The 19,720-nt window shown below is 41.8% G+C and overlaps 4 protein-coding genes across 7 annotated transcripts; 2 read left to right on the forward strand and 2 right to left on the reverse strand.

The window, feature by feature from the left end:
• Positions 1–62: 62 nt before the first annotated feature.
• On the reverse strand, positions 63–6,811 carry pgls (6-phosphogluconolactonase). Of its 3 annotated transcripts, none has more exons than XM_021624500.3 (6): positions 6,697–6,811; positions 5,053–5,321; positions 4,160–4,267; positions 3,674–3,775; positions 1,161–1,301; positions 63–875 (listed from the first exon to the last, which is right to left on the reverse strand). In XM_021624500.3, the coding sequence occupies exons 2-6, from the start codon at positions 5,314–5,316 to the stop codon at positions 729–731; spliced, it is 762 nt and encodes a 253-aa protein (XP_021480175.3). In that variant the 5' UTR covers positions 5,317–5,321; positions 6,697–6,811; the 3' UTR covers positions 63–728. The 3 variants fall into 3 exon arrangements, with proteins under 3 accessions (XP_021480175.3, XP_021480174.3, XP_021480173.3); XM_021624499.3 differs by lacking the exon at positions 6,697–6,811 and adding an exon at positions 5,950–6,137; XM_021624498.3 differs by lacking the exon at positions 6,697–6,811 and adding an exon at positions 5,745–5,965.
• On the forward strand, positions 6,111–8,603 carry LOC110537993 (uncharacterized). Its single transcript, XM_021624495.3, has 4 exons — positions 6,111–6,864; positions 7,237–7,324; positions 7,419–7,506; positions 7,754–8,603. Exons 1-4 carry the CDS (start codon positions 6,542–6,544, stop codon positions 8,482–8,484), a joined length of 1,230 nt encoding a protein of 409 aa, XP_021480170.2. The 5' UTR covers positions 6,111–6,541; the 3' UTR covers positions 8,485–8,603.
• A 386-nt stretch (positions 8,604–8,989) lies between these two features.
• LOC110537994 (uncharacterized) lies at positions 8,990–16,019 on the forward strand. The gene is made up of 4 exons (XM_021624496.3): positions 8,990–9,898; positions 12,131–12,270; positions 12,588–12,693; positions 14,848–16,019. Exons 1-4 carry the CDS (start codon positions 9,598–9,600, stop codon positions 15,474–15,476), a joined length of 1,176 nt encoding a protein of 391 aa, XP_021480171.3. The 5' UTR covers positions 8,990–9,597; the 3' UTR covers positions 15,477–16,019.
• Positions 15,909–19,621, reverse strand: LOC149979265 (uncharacterized). Of its 2 annotated transcripts, none has more exons than XM_090193056.1 (4): positions 18,992–19,619; positions 18,681–18,793; positions 18,285–18,390; positions 15,909–18,049 (listed from the first exon to the last, which is right to left on the reverse strand). In XM_090193056.1, exons 1-4 carry the CDS (start codon positions 19,245–19,247, stop codon positions 17,103–17,105), a joined length of 1,422 nt encoding a protein of 473 aa, XP_090049182.1. In that variant the 5' UTR covers positions 19,248–19,619; the 3' UTR covers positions 15,909–17,102. The 2 variants fall into 2 exon arrangements, with proteins under 2 accessions (XP_090049182.1, XP_090049183.1); XM_090193057.1 differs by having other exon boundaries at positions 15,996–18,049; positions 19,512–19,621.
• Positions 19,622–19,720: the final 99 nt, after the last annotated feature.

Genomic DNA, 19,720 nt, shown 5'->3' on the forward strand with positions numbered 1-19,720 from the left:
TGTAACTGCAAGTTTATTATGACATTGAATAATATTTTTTTGCATGTGGAAACTACTACGAATTGAGCAAATGATTTGTTTTACCTTTATTCATCAGTTCTTAATGTTAATATTGAGAATTCTATACAATTATTTATTTTCACCATTGTACCCTTTAGCTAAGGGCATGAGCCACTTCAGTTTACCATCAAAATCCTACATTTTTTGGTTAGACAGAATTGCATGCCCAAAATGTTATCGCCCACTTTGATAGTCAAATGCAAAGTCGAACTTTAAAGTACAGAGGTCAACAGATTAGCAACAAAGTAAACACTGGTCCCATATGGAGACTTTCTGGCTAAGCTAGTTGGAATCCCAAACAGTTCCACGAGATTGTACACACTAAAGTTTTCATGAAATCAGAACCCTGAAACTTTAATAGTAAATCTATTTGTATTATTATGACGTTACACTGTTTGATCTGGAATGAATTATCCAGCAACTACTTCAAATGGTTTTCCCATCATGATACATACACTCAGCACAGTTCTACAACGGATGTGTTAACAATCCAATGTTTCTCATATTCATTCATTCACTTACATCCCATTTTCATGATATGTAGGTTTTAATCTCACGTCTAAAACATAACACCGTCAAATAGAAACAGGAATGTTCAGTGATATCCTGTACATTTTTCTCTGTGAATGTTGAGTTCTTCAATTCCTTTTTGTCCTTCTCTTTGGTCTTTAGAGTTTTGCTGCAGAGCCTGGTCTCTCCACCTGGAGTGTCAAGGAGGCAGCGGCTGGTTCATCTATGAGCCAGAACAGCTCACCGTGGCTGGGGACCACTCTGGCTGCAGGTAGTGCCGGGCCTTCCCCACCCTCCAGCACTTGCTGTGGGAGACCAAAACAGAAACTCACAAGTTGAAAGGAAACGCTCACTTGTCGTAGTGTTATCAACAACCACAGAAATGCTCTCAATCCATTACTGTTGTACAGTGACAATTATTTTTGTGATTTTTTAAAATTTTTATAACAGTAAATGACAGGTAAACAATAAATACAAATAAACCGAATCAAGTCTTCATAGTGACATTACTTGATTCTTAATAGGTTAGGATCAAAGTGAGATATTATTGCATCAGAGAGGATGCCAGTTTGGAGGATAGGATAAAGTACCTTTAGCACTGGTGCTTTGCTGCCCCCTGTTGACACAAAGACCACACAGCGGGCTAAGTTCACCATGGGAAATGTCATGGTCACACGTTGTGGTGGGGGCTTGGGCGAGTCACCGATTGGGGCCACAATTTTCTGGGTTTCCTACAAGAGGGGTAAACCCAAAACACAAGAACGGTCCATACATAGCCAGTGGAGTCACTAAAACAACACATGCATGACAGGTGTAACCGTGTGTGTAAACGAACACATAAAAAAAAAAAAAGTACTGGACAGAACCAGACCTAAATGAACTGAAAGGTTCATGATCTAAAGATAATTTTTTAAAACCTTACACTGAGACACCACAAAATACTGTCAGTACATTCATGTATAGCACCATACCTTTGAATCTGTATTTAAACCTACTGCATATTACAGTTGAAGTTGGAAGTTTACATACACTTACGTTGGAGTCATTAAAACTCGTTTTTCAACCAATCCACAAATTTCTTGTTAACAAACTATAGTTTTGGAAAGTCGGTTAGGACATCTACTTTGTGCATGACACAAGTAATTTTTCTAACAATTGATTACAGACAGATTATTTCACTTACAATTCACTGTATCACAATTCCAGTGGGTCAGAAGTATACATCTAAAAAATCTAATGAAATCAGCCAAGACCTCAGAAACAAAATTGTAGACCTCCACAAGTCTGGTTCATCCTTGGAAGCAATTTCCAAACGCCTGAAGGTAACACGTTCGTCCGAACAAGTAATAGTACGCAAGTATGAACACTATGGGACCACGCAGCCGTCATACCACTCAGGAAGGAGACGCGTTCTGTCTCCTAGAGATGAACGTACTTTTGTGCAAAAAGTGCAAATCAATCCCAGAACAACAGCAAAGGACCTTGTGAAGATGCTGGAGGAAACAGGTACAAAAGTATCTATATCCACAGTAAAACGAGTCCTATATCGACATAACCTGAAAGGCCGCTCAGCAAGGAAGAAGCCACTGCTCCAAAACTGCCACAAAAAAAGCCAGACTACGGCTTGTAACTGCACATGGGGACAAAGATTGTACTTTTTGGAGAAATGTCCTCTGGTCTGATGAAACAAAAATAGGACTGTTTGGCCATAATGACCATCGTTATGTTTGGAAGAAAAAGGGTGAGGCTTGCAAGCCGAAGTACCCCATCCCAACCGTGAAGCACGGGGGTGGCAGCATCATGTTGTGGGGGTGCTTTGCTGCAGGAGGGACTGGTGCACTTCACAAAATAGATGGCATCATGAGGTAGGGAAATTATGTGGATATATTGAAGCAACATCTCAAGACATCAGTTGAAGCTTGGTTGCAAATGGGTCTTCCAAATGGTCTTCCAAATGGACAATGACCCCAAGCATACTTCCAAAGTTGTGGCAAAATGGCTTAAGGACAACAAAGTCAAGGTATTGGAGTGGCCATCACAAAGCCCTGACCTCAATCCTATAGAAAATTTGTGGGCAGAATTGAAAAAGTGTGTGCAAGCAAGGAGACCAACAAACCTGACTCAGTTACACCAGCTCTGTCAGGAGGAATGGGCCACAATTCACCCAACTTATCGTGGGAAGCTTGTGGAAGGCTACCCAAAATGTTTGACCCAAGTTAAACAATTTTAAGGCAATGCTACCAAATACTAATTGAGTGTATGTAAACTTCTGACCCACTGGGAATGTGATGAAAGAAATAAAAACTGAAATTAATCACTCTACTATTATTCTGACATTTCACATTACAATAAAGTGGTGATCCTAACTAACCTTAGGGGATTTTTACTAGGATTAAATGTCCGGAAAGACATTCTAATTATGATAGACTGAAGGGTGGGTTCCCAGGGGGATTTATAAAATGGGCTGGTGAATGGGTGTGAGATTTTCTAATATTGTTAAAAGCCCCATATGTCAGTCTGACAGTAATTTGTGATCATGTATTCATGGCTTTGCACGACAATACATTTTGTTTCTGTCAACATGAACGCCTTCCCTTACATGTGTTAAACATAAATATTTGTATTCAACTAACTGTAGAGGGCTTATGGCTAATTTCCAATTCAAATAACATGAAACTGGGAGAGGGCTGCTTCCGACATGTATGCTGAGGGTTTTCTGTTCTCCCATAACAGATGTTAAGCAATGCCTTTTTTAACGTTTTTTTAACCCTCTTGGAGAACAGATGGAACGTCATGATCTGATCATCACAAGACCACATGGTTAAAAAAGAAGAAGTATCAGTAACATTGATGTAAATAGTTATCCCGTTTTAGCTCCTTCGATACCAGAATTACAACCTAGTGAGTGATACAGGCGGGGTTCCAGGTCGTCTGAGAAGATTGCTTTATCATAGAACATGCTAAACACTTCTCCAGGAGTTGTGAGATTTGATAATCTGGGCAACGCGACTGCAAAAAAAAAAAAGACAACCTGGGAGTCAACATGGAACGAGGCTACAGTGCAATAAAGATGACCTGTAACTGGGGCGTAGACTGTGCTCACCTCCAGCAGGGGATGGTCTGGGAAGAGGGAACAGGTGTGTCCATCAGGCCCCATGCCCAACAGCAACAGATCAAACACAGGGATATCCTCCTTCGGGAAGGCCTATATGTACATGTGAGACAAAATAATTCAACGGTAGACTCAGTCGAAATGGCGTTGCCATGAGCAGCACCAGAGATATTGAGGTGAGCGAGACGCAATACTTCGCTCACACACAGTATCTGCACGGGTTCCCTTCACGCTGTTCACAGCGTGGTAGACAGGGCACCAAAACAGCAGGGAAGTAAAGTCTTGCGGTTCAACGCTCTTAGTTGTTGTTGTAAATTGACCAACTATGCTGTTTACTTTTTGCATCTACGTCATATCGCTAAGTCTACGTTTCATACCAAAATAGACTATAATATCTCAGTGTTTCATGTCATAACTTCTTTGTTTCGTAACCATACAAGTGATAAATTCACTGTGTGTGTGTATATGCGTGTGTACCTCCTTCAGTTTGCGGGCATAATCCTCAGCACACTCCTGTACAGATAAAGAGGGGTCAATCGCCAGGACCCCACTGTCTGGGATGTTGATTTTGGAGAACAACTGATTCTGTTGACAAAAACAAAAATGATTGAATATAAAGAGATAGGATGAATATAAGTGTATAAGTGAAGGTTTTAATAAAAACGAGATAAAGGTAAATGCCCTGCCCCCGAATTAAATACGTGTGCTTGCAGAAAAATACAGACATCGGGCTGTAGGATAAGAATATGCACATACACTGACTGTACAAAACATTAGGAACACCTTCCTAACATTGAGATGCACCCCCTTTTTCCCCTCTGAACAGCCTAAATTTGTTGGGGAATGGACTCTACAAGGTTTCGAAAGCGTTCCACAGGGTTGCTGGCCCATGTTGACTACAATACTTCCCATAGTTGTGTCAAGTTGGCTGGATGTCCTTTGGGTGGTGGACCATATTTGATACACACAGGAAATTGTTGAGCGTGAAAAATAATGCCGTGTTGCAGTTCTTGACACAAATTTAAACCGGTGCACCTGGTACCATACCCTGTTCAAAGGCACTTAAATCTTTTGTCTTGCCCATTAACCCTCTGAATGGCACGCATACTGCACACAATCCATGTCTCAATTGTCCCTTTTGTCTCCTACCCTTCATCTAAACTGATTGAAGTGGATTTAACAATTGACATCAATCAGGGTTCATATCCTTCACCTGGTCAGTCTGTCATGGAAATAACAGGTGTTCCTAATATTTTGTACATTCATTGTATATTAATTGTCATCTTTCGTGCATAGCAGGTTTACTGTAAACTGATTTTAATATATGCAGCCGCAGAAGCGAAGACCAGTAAACTGTGAGATTATGTTACCTTGTACAGTCCATAGGTACTCTCTCCATCGTTGAAGGGAACCAGCCTCTCATCACAGAACCCTGCTAGCCAGTGGCTGCAGTCCAGGTCTGGCAGGGCTGGCAGCTCCTTGCTGAGCATGGACACCAGGCTGCCCCCTGAGAGGCCCAGGGAGAACCGGCCATGGTCCAACAGGGCCTTGTCTGCCCGAGATGCTACCAGGTGAGCCAGAGCTGGACCAAGCTCTGCTGCTGAGGGGAATACCACTACTCTTCTGCCTGACATCCTGACTGGAATAGAAGAGGGGGGGAAAAAGAAGGTTGAGGTAACATAAAACCGTTTATTGTATAACCAGTGATGCACTTCGTATACCAGCAAGGAGGAAGTGTCACTGTCAATACACCACATTGTTTTACAATTCACCATGATATTGCAGAATTTCCCCAATTCAAGAGAAGCGTGCCAGCTACCAATAAATATAACAAAAAAAGGCAAGAGTGGACTGGTCTATAATAATAATGATGGTGGTGAGAATTCTTCGGGGAAATTCACATCTCACTGTAGCCCGAATGTGACTACGCTTTACATTGCTTTACGCTTTACATTTACATGTAACTAAGTTCAATTGAACTTTCTGGCTTGTAAAGAAACTTTCCAAGTTTTTGCAGTGCTTAGTTTCAGGCTGTGTAACCAGAAAAATACGACTGTTATACCAGTTATCAGCATAATCTCACTGTTGCACGTTAAATGTCCATGGAGCATGTAAGAGAGCTCTGCAGTGCCATTGATAGCTTGCATCTCAATCTGGAGAGTAGGTGAAGCTCACCAGTTCCAGACAGGTATCAAATTCAAACTATTAGCTCTAATAAAGCGTGTGAAAAAGCAACATTTTACTCAAGGTTAATCTTGTAGAATTACCTTCTCTTTTTTTGTCGGCGAACGCAATTTTGCCACTCGCATCACTTCCTGAAACTATTCCTCCACTAGCCAATCAAATATCCAGGACCGCCCTGTTATGTTGAATTCTGGTAATTGTAGTGATTGTGATTGGCATAAATGCTGTGTGTGTTATGTGCACTGTCTTTGGATTTAAGCCTAAGAACTTTCTTTAGTACACTCTAATCGTTTTTGATGATCTGGATTGTATACGATATTAGATGTAATTCAACTAACTGAAAATTAACAGTATAGTAACAGACTATGTACTACGTATAATAATTGAACCCCCTTTACGCGATATAGCTATGGTACTTATTAAATGAAAATGTTCTACAATTATTCTCCCAAATGCTTTTTAGATGCAAAGTTGCCACTTCTCTTTGCGGTGATCCTTTGTGATTTCCCCTCCGATCCTGTAGATGGAACCATGCGTCTTTGTTGTGTACATGTTTGTACAAAGAACTCGAGGCACACATTGTTAAATACAACAAACTAAATATTTGACAGCTCGTTGAAAGTAATACATACAGTTATCGGCAGATTTGAGTTTTATATAAATACGTTTGCCAAAATGTCGACAGCCTTTTGTTTTCATGCACAGCTCGTTTCTGTCATGGACGCGTTATCAAAAACAGCAGTTTCAGAAATAAGCAAACTAGTCGACATCGAATCAAAGGTTTTAAAATTAGAAATAACGCGTGGTCGGAATGAAATAGCAACACTTACAGAGAAACTGCAGCTGATGGAGAATTTGTTTTGGGTCGGCGGGGGGCACAGGCAGGACGCAACGGCAGATACACGCACGAAAACGCCAACAAGACTGAGAGATGGTTCAATGAACGATTATTGTGAAAGACCTCAGTCTGAGCCCAAAATAGCTGCAATCAAAAAAAGGTTTGCAAAGTTTACCCTTTTTGAATATTCTATGGGCAGGTAATGTACTTGTGTGTGTGAATAGATCTGGGTCGAAGACGTGTGCTGTGTTTGAGTCCCAAAAGTGCACATTTCTAATTTGCTATAGTTTTTGACCCAGGTCTGGATTATACTGGACAAAATTAATAGCAATTAGAATGATTCTGCATGAAACCCTGTGCTGCTTGAATCCTGTGGCTTCTGCTTGCTCTTTGGGTTTAGGCTGGGTAACTGTAAAGCAGTTCTTGATAAATGCTGATGTAAAAAGGATTTTATTAAATACTTGATTTATTGATTGAACCCAACCCTTTTCATCTGGCAGAATTTAATCTATTTGTTTTCTTGTATGCTTAGTGAGAGTTCCTGGGAAAATATTTGTCCTCCCCAAGAGATGCACGTCATCCATCAGGTTGAAGATGGTGCTCTTGTTTCGGAAACAGTGGTACGTTAACTGTCATTCCTTCTGTCAAGTAGCCTTACATTAATGTCCTTCTAGTTAACATTTATTTGCTAAGCTGTTGTTATTTACCCTAAAGCCTACAGAGTTGATTGTGATCAAGGAGGAACCTTCAGAGGTGGACATATGGGGTAGTGGGCCAAAGACCGAGCTCATAAATGAAAATGGTGAGTGTTGATGGGTTAAAAATCACGAGGGCCTGGGTGTCAAATAGTACACTGTCAGGGAGGACAGTGACTTGTATTGGCATTGCTGAACAGTTGGGTAACCTAGAAGGTTGGGTAATATAGTGCAATAATGCAATAGGCAAATGCAGAAGCATCGGCTTGTCTTGTGTAACTGAATATAAAGGTTGAACTGTTTAATTATGTTCTAAAAGATATACTTATACATTCCTTTCTGTGTCACAAACAGGAGCAGCAACATCACTTGATACAGATGTTGGTTGTCTCGATGTGCTTCAGCATTGTCCAGACAGCTCAGACAACCACCCTATACTTACTGAGAGCCAAGTGAACCACAGCACTCAGCCCTTATCCGGAGTGCAATCGGAGGACCTGGACACGCATTGGACGCCACCTGCATGTTCACAGAGCCAGAATGTGCAGCAGATCACACTTGCTGCACAGAGAAGCTCCATAACTGGAAACAGCTCTGGTGGTATAACAAATGTGCCCTCTCAGAGTTTCAATGTGGCAAAGTCAAACATGAAGATCCACAGCCTGAGAACATCAGGAGCTAAAAGATTTGGCTGTATGCAATGTGGCAAGAACTTCAGGTGTTCTAGTCAGCTGGAAATACACCAGCGAAGTCACACTGGAGAGAAACCGTACCGATGCACGCTGTGTGGAAAGAGATACGCACAGAAAGGGCATCTTTATACCCACCAACGCACACACACCGGAGAAAAGCCATATCGCTGCCTCGACTGTGGCAAGAGCTTCATTCAAAAATGCACTCTCGATATGCACCAACGTACCCACACCGGAGAAAAACCTTATGTTTGTGTGAAATGTGGGAAGGGATTTACTAAAAACTGTAACCTTAAGAAACACATGGGTGTACATACAGAGTTTAGCATGCATGTTTACAGTGAGTCCAGTTTGCAAGAGGACAGATGGACAAATAGACCTCAGCCGTACTAGTACCAACCATAGGCCTACAGCCTCTGCAGTGGATTTGCTGGACTTCAGCCATTCAAAGATTTCCTCATAGGATATTAGTCTTTGCTTTTCAGAAAAAATAAAGCTGTCCTATTTTTCAACATTTGCCAGGTCTCTATTTTGCTCTCTGTCAATTTTATTGTATTCAAATGTAACCTTTATTTAACTAGGCAAGTCAGTTTAAGAACAAATTCTTATTTACAATGACCTCCAAACCCGGACGACGCTGGGCCAATTGTGCGCCTCCCTATGGAACTCCAAATCACGGCCGGATGTGATACAGCCTGGATATCGTTTTCCTCATTTGAAATAGGTTTTGGAGGTGAAATATAGCCGTGAAAGTAACAGCCGATCGCTAAGGGTCTAGTTTTTTAAATTGGATCTAAACATTACCGCATTGGATTGTGGGATATTTGACCGTAAACCATTAATTAAAGCACAACATGTGTTCTGACCTTTACTTTCTGGATTTACGGTAAAGTATCCCAGAATTCAAAGCGGTAATGTTTAGATTCATGAGCGAGGTCTATTCAGAAATATTTTTGAGAAGATGGGAAACTCCATCGCATTCGCATTACAGAGCCCATTGTCTACGCTGCTCATGCGTTGTCAATGAGCCGCGCGATGCATTCCGGTCGATTCTGGGACAAGGAGAGCTCTCCTTCAAGGAGGGAATGGGAGTCAATTGGGCTAGGTCTAAACCCCCAACATTATCATGAATTTCGACAAGTACTACATTAAAAATATTTTCGGAGATGTGAGATAATTAACTTATCTGTAATATCGTATAGCTTTTGCATCGTACTTTCGATGAAAATAAGCATACCCCGACTTTGAGAAGGGATTGCGTGACGATCAGTTTAGCAACCGCGTGACGCAGCATGACAACTTAAACGCGATTGGTCAAAAGTCTGATGGGTGAGGCTTTATACATTCGTAGTTCTTTGCCCAATGAGATTCCTATCTCGTAATTTAGCTTATCCCTGGTCTATTTCAGCTAGCTAGCCACCCAATCAATGTCTATTATTATTCCATTTTATTAATATCGCCAGCCTATCATACACGTTGGACTTAGTTTCTTTTTAAAACAAAACCATGAATACGATGATAAATCGGGGAAGTTTTCAAACCCAGTTAGCTTCCATTATGGAAATGCTAAGCAAAGCTGCTGTGGTTGAAATCGGTAAACTTGTCGACGAGTGCTCGACCGTTCTCCGTTCTGAAATATCCCAGCACATGAATGAGAACGAGGCATTAAAGAAGAAATGTTATCTGCTAGAGATTGAATTAAAGACGGTAAAACTCCACGAGCGTAAAAGGGTCATTGCCAACCGTTGTCAGAATGGAGTTCAGGTCTCGGGGCAAATATTTACGCATCGAGCAACAGAGAACCGAGGTGAGCATTTTTAGACGGTAACGTTAGCTAGCTTGCTACTGCAGCCGATTAAAATACATTCAACGATCTACGAGTTAAGACTGGTGTGGGCAGACTTTAGATACAACTAGTGATTTCACCACCCAACGAATAACCCGCAATTAGCTGCACACATTGTTCTGTGTAATTGCGGGCTATTCTTTGGGTGATGTAAACAGTACATTGTTAGTTTTTGATAACAATTGTTAACAATTGTACATTGACAATTGTACATTGTTAGTTTTTGATAACAAACAGCCAAATAACGTTACTCCATCTAAACGTGACTCAATTCTCACTTGCGGTACAGTTCTAGAAACATGAAACCCTCTACTTTCATATTACATTAAAACAAACATTTCACATATGCAAACACAGTTGCAGGCGACATGTTTGTGGCGTCCATCTTCCGTTTACACGAAGGTGTTCGTAGACGCAGATGGCTAACGTTAATTAGCACAGGTACGCCTCTGTCTTCCAGTTGTTTTCCGTAAACGAGCGCTGTAACATGGACATTTGTCCGTGTCGGAACCCTAACCCTGTAAGGGTGTGTGGTAATTTAACCATTTGTTAAACTTCATCTCAACATTCAACATCATAGTCCCCTCCAAGCTGGAACGAAACACCTCCCTCAGCAACTGGATCCTGGACTTCTTGACGGGCCGCCCCCAGGTGGTGAGGGTAGGCAACAACACATCTGCCACACTGACCATCAACACCGAGGCCCCTCAAGGTTGTGTGCTTAGTCCCCTCCTGTTCACCCACAACTGCGTGGCTGCGGACGACTCCAACCCCATCAAGTTTTCCGACAACATGATGGTGGTAGGACTGATGACTGAGGCAGCCTATAGGGAGGAGGTCAGAGACCTGGCAATGTGGTGCCAGCACAGCAACCTCCCCCTCAACGTCAGCAAGAGAAAGGAGCTGATCGTGGACTACAGGAACAGAGGGGTGAGCATGTCCACATCGATGGGGCAGTGGTGGAGAGGGTCGAGAGCTTCAAATTTCTCAGTGTCCACATCACTAAGGAATTAACATGGTCTGCTAATTTATGAAGAGGGCATGACAACACCTCTTTCCCCAGGAGGCTGAAAAGATTTGGCCTGGGCTCTCAGATCCTCAAAGTTCTAAAGGTGCACCATTAAGAGGGTCTTGAATGGCAGCATCAACGCTTGGTACGGCAACTGCAAGCCACCTGACCGCAAGGCGCTACAGAGGGTGGTGAGTGCGGCCCAGTACATCACTGAGGCCGAGCTCCCTGCCATCGAGGACCTCTACACCAGGCAGTGTCAGAGGAAGAACCAAAAAATTGTCCGATGCCAACTACCCAAGCGATATAGACTGTTTTCTGCTGCCGCATGGCAAGTGGTACCAGTGCACCAAGTCTGAAACCAACAAGACTTCTAAATAGCTAATCAAATGGCTACCCGGACTACCTGCAGTGACCCTTTTTTTTGCACCAACTCTCTTGCACCGACTCTATGCACACATTGGACTCTACCCACACACACATACTTAAACCCCAACATACACACTACATAAGCCCACACACACTTTCACACTCACCACATACGTTGCTGCCACGGTTTATTATCTATCCCGTTGCCTAGTCACTTTACCCCTACCTATATGTACATAGCTACCTTAATTACGTTGTACCCCTGCACATCGAATCAGTACTGGTATTCATGTTATTTTTTACAAGTTATTCACTGTGTAGTTATTCCTTGTATCACTATTTTGCATTTTGGAAAAGGACTCGTAAGCAAGCATTTCACTATTTGTCTACCCCGGTTTACGACTTCATGTCAAATACTTTTGGATTTGATATGACAATCTCCTCTTTGCCCACAAAGCTGCTATTCATCTTGCCTGTAGACAACTCTGCAAGCATGTATGTACTTCCAAAAACGGTCTAAATAAAAATGTATAAGGAACTGGACAATTTTTTTAATGTATTGTTTTTGACCAGAAGAGCTACCTATTGGCACCTCTTTTTTTTTTTCTGTTGCTTGTCAAGTTTTATTTAGACCTTTTTTGGAAGTACATCCTGGGCGTAACAGCAGTAAAGCGCGATAGTTGCTGCAAGGCAGGCATATTTGGTGAGTAACTTATTTTAATGTTATAACGCTTGCTAAGCTGTTTACTGGGAAGATGAATGGCGGCTGGTTCAGCCACGGTCAGTATATTCATGATAGACGTTCCCATTTTCAGAGAAGCAGTCTGCCCCCGAGATAGAGAGTGTCTTTGGTAAGGACTGGTGCATGGATCTATGGAGAGATGGGGAGTCAATCCCTCAGGATAAAGAGACAACAATTGGATCGGCCATCTTGGGCGATGATGGGGTCACTCAGGTCAGATTTATTAATATCCTTGAATGGTGCATCTCTGCTAGCCAGGCTGTCCCAATTTTCTCCCTCCCCTGACCTTAGTCCTACCCATTTGATGTTTGCAGATCTGTAAGGTTAAAGACCGAGCAATGTGGTGGAAGCTGAGTGTTTATACCTATCCAGAGTTCAGATCAAAGGGTTAGGGCCTAGGGAAAGGGTTACGGAGTGAATTGGGACTGGAAAGGCTTATACTCTTGGATCACAATGAAGGTTACAAAGGTGCTTCTGTTACATTCAGAATAAAAAAAGGATAATAACGGTCTCTCACCTGTCTTGTGTAGGCAATAGACTTGGAGGACAATGAGCCTGACTTGGTGTTTATCAAAGAAGAGCTGTTTGAGGATCAGCCAGTGGACCAGCAGAGGGGACATGCAAGCAACAGAAAAAGTATGTGTGTCGTGATCATTGAAATTCAGGACAGCTCATTCATATGTAAAATAAATGACATCCTTTCATGAAGGAAGGATTCAAGTTGCAATTGTAAGTCTCTGGATAAGAGTTGTATGCTACTATGACTTGTTAAGGAACTAGGGCTGTGGCGGTGATGACATCTTGTCAGCCTGTTATTGTCATGCGAAAGACAGCTGGTCTCACGGTAATTGACTGTTAATTAACATAAATACGTTTAGCATCTCCAGGCTCCACTCGTACAAGCCTCTGATGCGTGCCTTTGGAATGTCTGCATTTTCAAAAGTTGAATAAATCAATTGAGTATACACCGCAATCACAAATTCATTATTTTAGGCAGGTCTGAAGAAATGTTATGATATGAAGAATTGATTTCAGAAGAACAGAATAAGTTGGCCAACTGTATGTTATCTGGCTATGCACCATGCCATAGGCTTGTTCATTTAGCAGACAAGATATGCTTATAAGATCTGTGCCATTATTTTATATTATATTTTTTTATATTAAGAAGAATATAATTGAAAGTTACCTGAATAAAATAGTGGATGTGCGCATATGAAGTGGCTATGTTGAGTGTAAAATGGATAATAATTACCGCTCAGGAAGGATACGCGCTCTGTCTCCTAGAAATGACCGTACTTTGGTGCGAAAAGTGCAAATAAATCACAGAACAACAGCAAAGAACCTTGTGTAGATGCTGGAGGAAAGAGGTATAAAAGTATCTATATCCACAGTAAAACAAGTCCTATATCGACATAACCAACTAGCCTACCTGGTTAAATAAAGGTAAAAAAAACAACCTGAAAGGCCGTTCAGCAAGGAAGAAGCCACTGTTCTAAAACCACCATTAAAAAGCCAGACTACGGTTTGCAACTGCACATGGGGACAAAGATAGTAGTTTTTGGAGAAATGTCCTCTGGTCTGATGAAACAAAAATAGAACTGTTTGGCCATAATGACCATCATTATGTTTGGAGGAAAAAGGTGGAGGCTTGCAAGCCAGAGAACACCATCCCAACCGTGAAGCACAGGGGTGGCAGCATCTTGTTGTGGGGGTGCTTTGCTGCAGGAGGGACTGGTGCACTTTACAAAATAGATGGCATCATGAGGTAGGAAAATTGTGTGGATATATTGAAGCAACATCACAAGACATCAGTCAGGAAGTTAAAGCTTGGTTGCAAATGTGTCTTCCAAATGGACAATGACCCCAAGCATACTTCCAAAGTTGTTGCAAAATAGCTTAAGGACAACAAAGACAAGGTATTGGAGTGGCTATCACAAAGTTTTGACCTCAACCCTATAGAAAGTTTGTGGGCAGAACTGAAAAAGCGTGTGTGAGCAAGGAGGACTACAAACCTGACTCAGTTACACCAGCTCTGTCAGGAGGAATGGGCCGGAATTCACCTAACTTATTGTGGGAAGCTTGTGGTAGGATACCTGAAACGTTTGACCCAAGTTAAACAATTCGAAGGCAATGCTACCAAATGCTAATTGAGTGTATGTAAACTTCTGACCCACTGGGAATGTGATGAAATTCTGATATTTCACATTCTTAAAATAAAGTGGTGATCCTAACTGACCTAAGACCGGGGAGTTTTACTAGAATTAAATGTCAGGAATTGTGAAAAACTGAGAACATGTATTTGGCTATGTAAACTTCAGACTTCAACTGTATCTGTCGATGTTCCCTTGCCATCCATGTGTAATATGTGGTAGACTATGTATTGTATAACGGCACAATCATCTTTTCTTCGGGCTTGGCCTCATATGGCCTTATGCATACAGGTGTTTTGAATGAATCATTTCCTTGTTAGGCTTTGAAACATCCACAATGACCATGTTTTCCACTGTTTCAACCTATTGATCAATTTAAAGAGAAGTTCAATCTGTTTTAAAAGCACATACTGTTTTGATGTTTGATTTGCATTGTCAGTGGTTAGAGCCCTGAGTACCAGACCATTAGGACCTGATGAGTTAGCGAGTTGGGTACTACTAATTTTACTGCAGTCGTGACTCATAACTGCCAGTGTGGCAGTAATACGGTCACTGCAACAGCCCTATATGGGACTGGTTATTGAATTGTTTCACAGCTGTGGTGCCGGTATTGAGATTTGTTTTCATTTGTACTGTACAGGGAGCGTAGCTGTGGAAGATGCTCCAGCAGTAGAGCGAGCAGCTGCCAGTCAACTTCACCTATACAAGGGGGACTTGAACACATACCCTGCAGGCAGCCAACAGGTACAGCCTGACACAGAGCAGCCCACATCCATTGAGAGCCTCATGGAAGATCCCACTCTGGCTGGTCTGGTTGACCACACAGCAGTGCCTGGTCCTGACACAGCCGATGGGATGTACATGGACTATCCTCCACGCAACACATACGCACCAAGAAACCGGCCAAGCCACCAGCAGGGAACTGGAAAAGACCTGAAGCAGCAGTTTGACTGTTTGTTTTGTGGGAAGAGCTTTGGTTATTTGAGCTATTTGAAAGTCCACATCAGACGCCACTCTGGAGAGAAACCGTTTGGCTGCACCGTTTGCGGGAAGCGCTTTGCTCAGAAGACGTACCTGAAGCTGCATCAGCGTACACACTCTGGGGAGAAACCTTACAGTTGTACAGAGTGTGGGAAGAGTTTCTCTCAGAAGAGCTCGTTGAATGTCCACCTCCGGAGTCACACCGGGGAGAAGCCTTATAGCTGTGTCGACTGTGGGAAGAGCTACACCTATAAACACGGTTTTAACACACACCAATGTTTCAATTAATTTGATTTTTAATTTACATTTCAACCTTGTTTTGAAAACTGGCAACTGAAACATCTTTAGCCGTATTGTAATCATGGTGGTTTTCGGTAGGTAGATTATTTTTTTAAGTTAACATTTTTGCGCTACTGTGTGCCCTAATGAACATGATCAAGCTGTTACTCTTCACTACATGGCAGAGAACTGTTCCATTCAAGTTTTCACTCTGCTCTGTCTGTAGGATTGCACACAAACACTGCCTTGTTGTCCCACAATTGGCAAGAGACTAGATGCCCCACTGTTAGATGAATAGACATTTTTGAAATATCTCTAAAGACATGTACTGTTTGTGTTAAACAGTGGTGGTCCTGATACCAGTTGTTTGTGCTACTGTGAAGAATGTCAGTGTAGTAGACCGGTCATGGAAACATGTGCCAAATAATGATCTGTAATGAATTAAATGGGTACAGTAATACATTTACTTATTTGTACTCACATTACATTTGTATTCCATATGTTATAAAAATGTAAACATGACAATGATTAAATGATTGAAATGGCATACCATTAATGGTGTTTTAATTATGAAACCAAACTAAGTTTACAGTAGATGAATATATTCCAGAAAAACAATGCTTCCATGATTGTGTCAGTTATGTACAAAACAGGTATAATGCACTGCTGGGAACAGAACTTGAAAACATCCATTTAATGATATCTTATGTCATTTGTACCAACGTATAGAGGACAATGCAGATACAGTGCCATCTTGCATCAAACATTGGCAGGTTAATTCCTTGAGCCTAAAATATAGAACAGGCTAGTGGTAGGTAAACATTACAGTACTTATGAATTGTGCAATACTCATGCGCCACGTTCTTTGCAAAATAAACTTCAATTTACTTTTATTGTAGGTAAATCATAACATGTTAGTGTTGTAGCGAATTCAGACAAAGCCTACAACATACCTTAGTGTATTTGGGAGGGGGGGGGGGGACTCCCAGGTCCAGCGTCCAGATCCAAACCCCTTGACAATGTTGCTAGGTGACGTGTTAAGGTCGCTCCAATATTGTGAAGTATGACATACACTAGACAGTATTTGGTTCTCCAGTTTGAGCAGAGCAGGCACACAATCCTTTAAAGGGGCAATCAGCGGTTCAGATAGAGGCCTCCCCACCCTTTTCGGTAAAAAGCTGAGGGCTGGGCCTGGAGAAATGTAGGCTAACAACTCAAATTTATAGAGCTATCGATGCAAGGACTGACCATCAAAAATGATAGTTTTATCCATGTTTTGAGGCTATTTTGGGTGGCAGCCTAGTCATTAAGAGTGTTGCCCTAGTAAACGAAAGGTCACTGGATCGAATGCCAGAGCTGACAAGGTGAAAAATCTGTCGATGTGCCCTTGATCAAGGCACTTAACCCTAATTGCTCCTGTAAGTCACTCTGGATAAGAGCGTCTGCTAAATAACAAATGTGTTTACTTTGTTTATGTTGGGTTCTGATGGGGTACAACAGTTCAACTAAGCTCATGATGCATTAAGTTATATTCTTCAACAATAAATGAGTACATAATTTCTAAGTCCCAAAATAGATGTAGCAACTGCAGCTTGCCCCTTTAAGTCAAGAGTATTGCAATCAACCAAAAATACTTCATTTATTTTTATGAACAGTCATGTGTGTTTGGAGCAGTTGCTGATTGACGAAAGACAACTGACACTTAGAACATTTGTGCACTTCAGCCTTCTTTTTCTTATCATCTTCCTTTTGACCGTGAGCTTTGGCCAAGTGCTGAGTGAGGTATACTTTCTGGGTGAAACCAATTTCGCATGTGAGGCATTTGTACGGTTTCTCACCAGTGTGAAGGCGCATGTGACATTTCAGATTGCCCTTCTGTGTAAATCCTCTCCCGCAGACAGTGCACGTGTGGGGTCTCTCTCCCGTGTGCACCAGGTGGTGTATCCTCAGGCTTGACGGACAGCTGAAAGACTTGCCACAGTAATGGCAAAAGTACTTTGAGCTGTTCGAGGCCAGATAATCGGGAGCAACACACTTGTGTTTTTTGAGCTGAGTTTTCCCAGGATAACAGTTCTTACACACACTGCAGTACAGCGATTTGTGAGATTTCATATGCATCGTCAGATGGTTCTGCCGCAAGAAAGTCTTCTTACAAATCACACAACTTAACTTGTTTGTGTCGGATTTACTATGGGAGTGCAAGTTAAACCTATTAAAGTAACTGAAAGTCTTAGTCTTCCCAGCAGTCTTTCCAGCTTTGCTTTTTGACTTTGCTAAAGACTTCTTTGCATACGTTGGCTTTGTGATGTGTTCATCTTGTCCTTCGTTGGGCAACAGCTCGGTATCGTCTGGTAGGAACTCATTCGTCTCATCGTCCTCAATGGGAAATACATGTTCGCCATATTCCTCCTCCACTCCGTCGATGGATATGAAACGTAAAGTGTGTCCTGTGGAGACATCCGTAGTTGACATCTCCAGTACCTGTTTATCCCGTCTCCCTGGCCTGTCCTGGCGGAAGGAATCAAAGGATGGATACTCATTGGAGGGCCCTTCTCTTCCATTGTCCAATAAGTCGTCATCTCCTGAAGCAACAGAGAAAATACAAAAAGAAGAATACACATACAAGTTGTGGCTTCGATTGCCTGTCCACCTATTCATGAAAAACAATGTCCAACCTCCACAATGACCAATTAAGAGAGGGTCACTGTCTTATAACTGTGCATGTCATCAAAAGTATACAGTTAAACCTATGCGATTTAGCACTACACCAGCCAGGCAATTCAAACATCTCATATGTCAAAACCTCTAACAACTTACCGTCTAAAATTATTGTTGGTCTTTCCTGTTGGTCTCTGCTGTTTATGATTTCCACCTCAAAATCCTCCTCTTTAACGTCAGCTTGGCCTGAAGGCACCCCTGTTGACTATGAGAATAAGACAAATATTTTTAGAGCCACTTGAAAAATGTAGACACTAAATAACAAAATGCATTGAAGGAATAAGACTTCTAAACATGACAGAAGGGGTAAGTGTCAATAATGTAGGGGAGCCTCTGATTCACTAATTTCAAAGAGCTGGGCATCTGACAGCATGTCCTCTGGTAAGCCTGAGTCCTCTGTTGGTTTCCACAATCCTGCCTAGTGCTTTCTCATATCAGTGCAGATGAAGAACAGCGGATGAGGCAAGGGAAACTGTCCTCAGTCTACTCACTCACTTTGGCAATGTGTTGCGGACTGTTCTCTGTGCTGTAGGGATCCCCATGGTTCCATAGATCAAGGCACCATTCCTTCCCAAATATTCCTTCGATGGTGGGGGACCCGTTTAGCCCTGGAAGAGAATGCAGAACTGAATTGGCACTTGGGAATATTGTGTCAAACACATTGAAAACAGTGGCCCCTATAGGACGAATAGACTAAAAGGGAAAAGAATGAAGACTATAAAATCCCCATTCTGCATGCATTCCTGTCAACACAACATGCATCCTCCTCCTTGTCATGGATGCATTATCAAAAGACCACAACATACCTCTGTCTATTCTGGTGATAGTTTCACCAGTTTGAACACCAACAGAGCGATAGTTTCCAGCCAGCTTGGGAGCTGTGCTTTTCACAATTGTCAGTTCACTTTCCAGATTATGCAATTTATCAATGAGAGCCTCATTTTCTAAAGAAATTCCTGCGTATTCGTCGTCAACCAGTTTGCACACATGAGCCATTGCGGTTCTAGACAGTATTTCCATGATGGAGGACAGTTGTGTGTGAAAAGAAGCGCGTTTAGACATGGCTCTGCGTTATTGTCCAAACACCGTTTGAATTGCTATTAAAGTTGTTCAAACTAACCAAATATATCGTAAATTTCGAACACAAAAAGCCTACCTAACCCAGCTGCTGAACAGAATCTAACTGGGAACAAAAACAAGAGGCGATGGAAATTCAATTTCCGGCCGACGCAAACGTATGACGTGAAACAGATTAAAATAGCATACATGTGGATAAAAATATGCTTTGTTAACTCGAACAATTTTATAGTTAAACGGAATACATACCAATAATTTGATTAAACATATAGCACCGTAGTAAACGCTACATTTTAAACCTTTATTGTTCTGTGGGGCTGTGACCCCATCTACTGGTCCAGAATTATATTACTGTCCACATCAGTAAAAGGAAGTACGCAAATAAGAGGAAAAACAGATTTTTAAAAAGACAATCTGAAAATGACAGTGAATGCATATGGTCAAAAAAAGCTAAAATG

Source organism: Oncorhynchus mykiss, chromosome 12, assembly GCF_057628025.1.
Source record: "Oncorhynchus mykiss isolate SJ-2025 chromosome 12, ASM5762802v1, whole genome shotgun sequence".
Classification (NCBI taxonomy): domain Eukaryota; kingdom Metazoa; phylum Chordata; class Actinopteri; order Salmoniformes; family Salmonidae; genus Oncorhynchus; species Oncorhynchus mykiss.